The sequence below is a fragment of the Ornithodoros turicata genome, chromosome 1 (assembly GCF_037126465.1).
Source record: "Ornithodoros turicata isolate Travis chromosome 1, ASM3712646v1, whole genome shotgun sequence".
Taxonomy (NCBI): Eukaryota; Metazoa; Arthropoda; class Arachnida; order Ixodida; family Argasidae; genus Ornithodoros; species Ornithodoros turicata.
Window position 1 is genome coordinate 185,458,596 of NC_088201.1, and position 8,294 is coordinate 185,466,889.

Sequence of the window (8,294 nt, forward strand, 5' to 3'; positions counted from 1 at the left end):
AAAGGAATACTTGGAGTACTTGGGAGTTACTGTGTACATGTGTTGTGCGATTCCTTTGCGCTGGCAGTGGTAATAGGCTATTAAAATGTCATAGCTGGTTCTAGTTACTTTATTAGCTTTGTTCACATCAATAATCATGTCCTTGTTATTGTGCAGTTTGTGTTCACTGCTAATTTCTCAACAGGTGTACAAATAGCTCCAGATGACTGGTGAACCTTTCTCATTTCGATTTGACCATTGTGATGAGCCTCCTAGTTAGAGGTGACAAACAACAACTTTATTTTGGCTTTGGAGAGTGGGGAGGTTCATCGCCACAGGCGATACTCTACCCCATGTTAGAGTTCACAATGCCTGTATCGATTCCGAATTGCTATGTGATATTGAATCAGTTGCTGTCACGCTATTACCTGGACATTTCCTTTCTCTGTTGTCGGTGTTTCACTGAGGAGATGATCTACATCCTCTGTCAAGAGAGGATAAAATCGTCATGGCTAAATGTCTTTTCTATACTCGTTATATCTGTTGGATTTCGCGTTGGATGTTAAAGGGAGGATCCGCAACGGTTGTGCCCAAAATTAAGTGAAGATTGGTTTCAGCAGAGACCACCCCCCCAGATGCTGACAACAGCCTCCGCTTCGTATAAACGTGCGCGTATAATTTATAAACAGCGAAAACGATAAAGCGAAACCGAAACTATGAGAGCAGGCGGTGGCACCGGAATCGAGGAGCGCCACGCCGTGACGTCAGTCGCGAGATTCGTCTGCCGTGATTCCCATGTGTTGTATTGCATTGAAGACGCAAGGAAGCAAGTTACGCTCAACGTGCAATCATGGAAACCGACTCCGCATCAGAATAGAACTCCACGGGAATTCAGCCCGATTCAGACGTGTATTCTGATGAGGAGAATGACTTGACCGTCACCATACACCACAACGACTCGCCGTATCCCACGGACCTTGTACCAGTGCGCGCGTCGCTTGAAACCGAGGCCTCGGACCCATACACTGAAGACTGTCTAACTCAAAGTAACTAATGATGAGTTTCTAATAGGTTGTCGCACATTCTTATACAGGGTGTCCCAGGAAACGTGTCATTGAATTATAATAAAAAAACTACACCATCTATAGTCATGCGGTCAATGGCATTTTTTCATACTGGGTTTTTGCCACCTCCTCATGCGAATGTCGTGTAACGTAAGTTTAATTATGTAAATTTTTGCGAGCTTAAGTCGGAAATTTGCCTAGTAAATGTCACTTTTTTACCCCACCAATGTGAAGAGCGTGTCTAATTTAGTCAAATTAATGATAATTGACAGGGATATTCAGGAGCTATCCCATCGGAAAAAATAGCCGAACATCATGCTCTACGGAGGTCACACACAATAGCGCACGATGAATTTTTCAGCGCAATCTTTGTCAGTCCGATGAAAGGAGGTTGGATGCCCAGCCCTCCCCGACATCGCAGAACTGTTACTTTTCTACTATCACTCTGTGGGCTGGCTTCGGAGCCTTCTTTCGTCGCACTGATAACGATTGCGCTCAAAAAGTCATCGCGCGTTATGGTCCGGTTCCCCGAAAGCATGATATTCGGCTATTTTTTCCTATGGGAAAGCTCGTGAATATCACTGTCAATTATCGTGAATTTGAGTGAATTCGGCACGCTCTTCATATTGGTGGGGTAAAAAAGTGACCTTTACACGGCAAATTTCCGAGTTCAGTTCGCAAAAATTTACATAATTAAACTTGGAGTACATGACATTCACATTAGGAGGCGGCAAAAACCTATTTAGAACAAATGCTGTTGACCGCATGATTCTAGGTGGCGTAGTTTTTTTTTTATTATAATTCAATGACACGTTTTCTGGGACACCCTGTATATGTGCCACGGGTGCACGCGTAACACGTAACATGTTGCAGGTGCACGTGCGGTCGGTGCCTCCCGCAGGTGCCACTCCGAGTTCCCGCATGAGCCGTCTTTTCGTGTCGAACATTCCTGGCTCAAAATGATGAGAACATGTTCTCGAGCTGGTCTTCCTGCACTTGATTTTGCGTAGCGCCATTTCCCACTCCAAACGACGTTGTTTGTCCGTCGGAAACTGGAAATATGCTACGTCTGTTGTTGTATCCGACTTGTTGCCACAACTGATTATACAGCATGTCTTACCGGCCATCCTGGTGGGTGTAAGATCAGCGTGCGACGTAACGAACACAATTGCTACGGAAAATTTCCTTCGTCAAAACTGTCAAAACACACAGCAAAGCAAGGCGGACAGCGCGGGATATCTCGCGACTTACATCACGCTCAGTGTTGCTTGCAGAAAAGCGCTCGTGGCTCGCACTAACCTGTCACCGAGCGCGTCATAGAAGAAAATCATTTTTATCAAGTTTGACTCAGTTTTCGAAGGAGATATGTTACAGGCATGGTCGTTGATGGCTCAATGTTACGAATATTCGAAAATCTCGGAAGGGACCTTATGCGGATTTATCTATTTATTTATTTTGGTACCCTCAGGGCATAAGCTTTACGGAGGGGAGTGGGACAAGAAGCTAAACAAGAAACGACAGGCACATACAAGGCAATTTCAATCATAACATAACATGAAAATGCAAAAAAAAAAGAACAAGTAAAAAAAAAACACGCAGACAAGGTGGCCTAACAAAACTAATCACTGACAGAGTAATGAATTGCTACTGATTTCTTGAAGAGTGTAATGTCCGTTATTTATGATAATGATGATGGCAGTTGGTTCCACTGAAGCGATGTTCTAGGTATGAAGGACTCAGGAAACGTTGTGGTTGCACAGCGATGAATACCCACTTTCTGGCTATTATCGACGCGACGCGATATGTAATGAGGTGGGAGAATGAGCGAGTGGTGATAGATTTTAGGAAAGAGGTTCAGGCGACTCAATTTACGGCGCACAGACAGAGGTGGGATATGGAGGCTACTTTTCATTGATGATACACTAGCGGTGCGATTGTAATTGCCGAGAATGAAACGTGCTGATCGATTCTGAACAGCTTCAATGGCGTGAACGAGCGATTCTTCATAAGGGTCCCAGATAGCTGCACCATATTCGAGTTTTGGTCTGAGTGTTTTGTACAGTGTTAACTTTAGATGAAGAGGTACTAGATAAAAATTACGTTTGATGTAACCCAGAGTGCGATTGGCACTACTAATAATATGTTCAATATGCGTGCGCCAAGAAGTCCGATGTGATATGAACGCCTAGATATTTATATGATGAAACGTGTTCAAGTATGGTGTTGTTGATGCTGTAGTCTGAATAGTTTGAGGTTTTGCGGCAAACTCTAAGATGTTTGCATTTATTAATATTGAGCTCCACACGCCATGTGTTACACCAATGATGGACGTGGTGTAAATCAGATTGGAGAATGCTGGCGTCGTCACTGTTCGTAATTTCACGATATAGCACGCAGTCATCAGCGAACAGCTTTAAGTTTGAACGAAGGCTGTTGGGTAAATCGTTAATGTATATGAGAAAAAGAAGTGGGCCCAACACCGAACCCTGGGGAACACCGGAACGGACTGGGATTAGATTGGAATCGTAATTATTAGCCGTTACATATTGGAACCGACCGCTCAAGAAAGACCGAATCCACTCCTGAACCTGGGGATTAATATTGAGGGAGTTGAGCTTATGAAGCAGCAACTGGTGCGAAACCTTGTCGAAGGCGCATTTAAAATCAAGGAAAATACAATCTATAACTGAGGACCGATGTAACGCTGTGTGGAGATCGTGAGTAAAACAAGCAAGTTGAGTCTCACAGGAAAATGATTTGCGAAACCCGTGCTGGGAATCGCTGAAAAAGGCATTCTCTTCTAGGTGACGCACTAAATGAGAGTAGATGATATGCTCAAATACTTTACACGGCACTGATGTTAATGAAATAGGTCTGTAATTATTGGGGGATTGTTTATCGCCTGATTTGTGTATTGGGATGCTCTTACCCAACTTCCAGTCAATGGGAACTTGTCCTTCAAGCAATGATTGTTGAAATATTTTAGAGAGAAAAATTGATGAGTAGACAATAGTGCTTTTCAGAAGTTTTGGAGTAATCAAATCACTGCCCGCACTGGATGACAATGGTAATGAATCGATGATCTTGCCAATTCCCACATCATCGACAATGATGGGGTCCATGGGCGGTATGTTTCGCATACTGAGTGGAGGGCATTGTATGTTACAAACTGAGCTGAAGGAGTTAGAAAAAGCCATGTTCAAAATGCCTGCGCACCTCTGGTCAGCGATGAGGAAGACGAGGACGTATTTTGCGTTATAAGGGTTTGATTGGTCATTCTACGTTGGGATCTCGTGGGAGCGGGTTGGCTTAATTAAACTGCGTTGTTTGTGGTCAGCTGATCCTCTCATTTTTATCTTCACTTTATCGCCGGTCTCTAACAAACGTAATTGAGACAAACATTTGGTGCCGAAACCCGGGAGAAGGGAAAACGGAAGAGGATCGGAACGGAACGGGATCAATCATCAACGTATCGGAACGAACTGAGGTGGAACTACTTGCCAAGAATCGAAAAGCCCTACGATCCCAGGTCATACGACTGACCAACGAAGCTCAAGAAGCCCTGACACGATCGAATACAGAAGATATTCGTGCGTTCCAAGATAGGCTAAAGGCATTGCAGCTGCAGTTGAACGCTGTGGACGACAAAATCGAACAAGAGCGTGCAGATCAAGTGGACGAGGCAGAGTTCGAGCAAGTATTTCAGTACAATAACAAGTTGGTAACGTGTTTGGCGAAGTTGGCTCATCGACGTGAAGCGTTCGAGGCTTCCGAACAAGCTGCACGTGACTCGTCGGGGAGCAGCCCGTCAAATGGAACGGCACCCTCAATGAATCGAACGAAGGTTCGGCTTCCCTAACTGGAATTGATGAGGTTCAACGGAGAAAAGACTACCTGGCAGCAATTTTGGGAGCAGTTTGACCTCGCCGTACATCGAAATGAGGATCTTACGGAAGTGGACAAATTCAACTACTTGAAGGGATGCCTAACGGCTGACGCAGCAGCAGCAGTGAAAGGATTGCCTCCAACTTCAAGGTGTTACAACGACGCCATAGACTTGCTCAAGCGACGGTTTGGTGACGAAGAATTGCTCGTTCAGTTTCACATGAGAAAGCTCATTGACTTCGATCCAGTTTGTTCTTGGGATGACGTCAGGGGTCTCAAACATCTGCACGATAACGTGGCTGCACACGTACGAGGATTGGAAGCATTGGGAAGAAAGCAGGAGACCTTCAGCAGTCTTCTGCTTCCGCTACTTCAACTAGCACTACCAATAGACATTTTGCTCAGTTTCAACAAAAAGAGCATAAGTGAGCGAGGAAACAGCACTGCAGCGGTTCTCGAGATGGGTCAACAAGAAACGGGCGACCGTGCTCGTCAGGGAACGATCGACAGGTCGGATTCGTTTACACAGCTACTCGACTTCTTGAAAGTGCAAGTCCAAAGCAGAGAAGATGTGGGGTTCGTGCAACACATGAGCGGTAAGACGAAGAAACAAGACAGTACACACAGCTACAAAGACAGAGGCAAGCGCAAAGGTTCAAGGAAGTCATCGTCAACGGCTGTTCTTCAGCAATCGACCCAGGTAAACAGCTGCTTCTTCTGCAAGGCGGAAAGCCATTCTACGATGGAGTGCGACATGAAGATTGGACTTGAAGAGAAGAAAAACAGACTTCGCTCTGAACGAAGGTGCTTCAGGTACACGAGGCCGAATCATCAAGCAAAGACATGGTGAAGCCAAGTAAAATGCAAGAATTGCGGAGGTAGACACGCAACGGTTGTGTGTGACCCAGACTTCGTACAGAAGAAAGCATCCACGCCGGATGCGATTACGTCGGTTCCAGTGAATTTGGAGTATCACAGCCACCAAAGCAGACCAACCGTTCTGCTACCCACCCTGACAGTTTGATGCTACGGAAACATGCTCGAGCGCTCCTCGACAGTGGAAGCCAACGGAAGCCAAGCCGACAGTGGAAGTTGGGACGGAGATGTTGACGGTCGGGGCCTTTGGTGGTCGTCAAACCGAGAAGGACTTTCCACGCGTACTCGTACGCTTGGAAATAGGAGACGGCAAGTGCCAGGAAATTGAAGCCCTGGGGATAGAGACGATATGCAATCAGTCGATTCCAAGACCATCAAGTTCTGTCGCCGAGAAACTGACACAGCTTCAGTGCAGATTGGTTGATACGTCAGCACGGGGAGGTCCAGTTAACATAGGTCTACTGTTCGGATGTGAACACTATTGAACAGTCACCACGGGTCGGTCAAGAAAACTGAACGATCAACTGCGAGCAATAGAAACGGTATTTGGACGGGCTGTCCAAGGTCCCGCACCAGAAGGAGCAGATGATCGGTGTTCACAAGCCATTGCGTTAAAGGCTGCAGTTTGCAACCGATATACTTCAGACATCTTGACGAAGTTCTGGACACTCGAAGCAATTGGTATCGACGACATGGAATCTCAGGGATTGGACGACCCGGTAGTGAACTACTTCGTGCAAACAGTGAGCAAGAGTAATGAGCGATACGAAGTAGCATTACCGTGGAGGGACCACGTTTACCTCAATAGCAAGAAAGAAGTGGCCATGAGACGGCTCCAGCAGCTGACGAGAAAATTACAGAAAGCACCGGTGTTGCTGGAAGCCTACGACGTGGCTATCCTACAATACTACGGACACGACATGGCGGAGCTGGTGGGCGAAGACGTTCAGACGGAGGGTTTCACCTATTACATGTCGCACCAGGCGGTTGTTCGTGAGGCAAGCAGAACGACGAAACTCTGGGCAGTGTTTGACGCGTCGTCACACGGTCCAGGGTCATTGTCTCTCAACGACAATTTACAAAGCGGACCAAACTTGACAGCAGATCTCGTTGCCCTCCTACTGAGCTTCAGGCAGCACAACGTTGCGCTTGTCGCAGACATGGAAAAGGCGTTCCTCCAGATTCAAGTGAAGGGGAGTGACAGAGACGCCCTGCGTTTTCTATGGTACGATCGCATACCACGGCCTCAGGAGGACGCGCCAAACATTGTCACATTCAGAATGAAGAGGGTCCCGTTTGGGACTACTTCAAGTCCGTTTTTGTTGGCAGCTATGCTGAAGCACCACTTCGAGAACATGGCGCACAAGTTTCCAATGTCTTCGAAGTTGCTTTCTGAAAGCATGTAAGTAGACGAACTACTCACCATTTCTTGTACGCGCCAAGCATCTTTTTCAGAAGCTATGGGTCATGGAGGTCGATTGGGACGACGTATTACCTGATGGCATCGATGCTGAATGGAAAAAGTGGTACTCAGAAGTTGGCAAGCTGCGGAACATTCAAGTTCCTCGCGTATACACCGAAAGTTTCCCAAGCCAGAGTTGTTTCTTCGCCTTACACATCTTTGCGGATGCGAGCCCCATCGCTTACTGAACTGTTGCGTACTTGAGTGGCACTGACGAGCATGATAATACCACTCTGACGATTCTCATCAGTAAATCCCGAATTGCTCCTGTCAAGACGTTAACATTGGCAAGACTGGAACTAATGGCGTGCGTGTTATCAGCGAGATTGTACTCCTACTTGCAACGTCATCTAGAAGTCCGTCTAGAAGAAGTGGCCTTCTGGTCAGACTCGACAATCGCTATCCACTGGATCAACAGCGAGCCAAGCAGGTGGAAAACGTTTGTACGAAACCGTGTGGAAGATATTCAACTACACACGGATGCTGCTCAGTGGCGACATTGTTCCGGGAACGAGAACCCTGCAGACTTAGTAACGAGAGGAGTATCCGCGACGAACCTGGTTTCCAGTACCCTGTGGTGGAACGGGCCGGAGTGGATAAGGAAATCGAACTGGCCTCGAGGAAAAACGGATGGTATGCAGTATCAGAGTACTGAAGAGGAGGCCCTGAAGAAAACAGGGGTCCTTCAGACGCAAGTCAGTGAAACGACAAGCAGCGCTTTGCTAGACGTAGAGTCGTATAGCAGTCTTCACCGACTCCTAAGAGTGACAGCCTGGATTCTGCGCTGTGTCAGAAATTCGAGGCCAGGGTATCGAACGTCAGGTCCCATCACCGTTATGGAACTAGCCGAGGCTGGGAAGCACTGGACAAAACACGTACAGGGAGAATGTTTTGCGACAGAAATTAAGTGCACCCTGGAGAACCGGAAGCTACCGGCAAATTCCACCCTGCGCACGGTGACCCTGTTCATCGACAAGAAGGGACTGCTCAGAATCAACGACCGAGAGCAGTTCAGTGGGAAAGGGTAG

The 8,294-nt window shown here is 46.8% G+C and overlaps 2 protein-coding genes across 2 annotated transcripts; both read left to right on the forward strand.

Moving 5' to 3' along the window:
• Positions 1-6,496: 6,496 nt before the first annotated feature.
• Positions 6,497-7,210, forward strand: LOC135391711 (uncharacterized). Its single transcript, XM_064622105.1, has one exon. It carries the CDS (start codon positions 6,497-6,499, stop codon positions 7,208-7,210), a length of 714 nt encoding a protein of 237 aa, XP_064478175.1.
• Positions 7,211-7,568: 358 nt separating this feature from the next.
• On the forward strand, positions 7,569-8,294 carry LOC135391715 (uncharacterized). The gene has a single exon (XM_064622119.1). It carries the CDS (start codon positions 7,569-7,571, stop codon positions 8,292-8,294), a length of 726 nt encoding a protein of 241 aa, XP_064478189.1.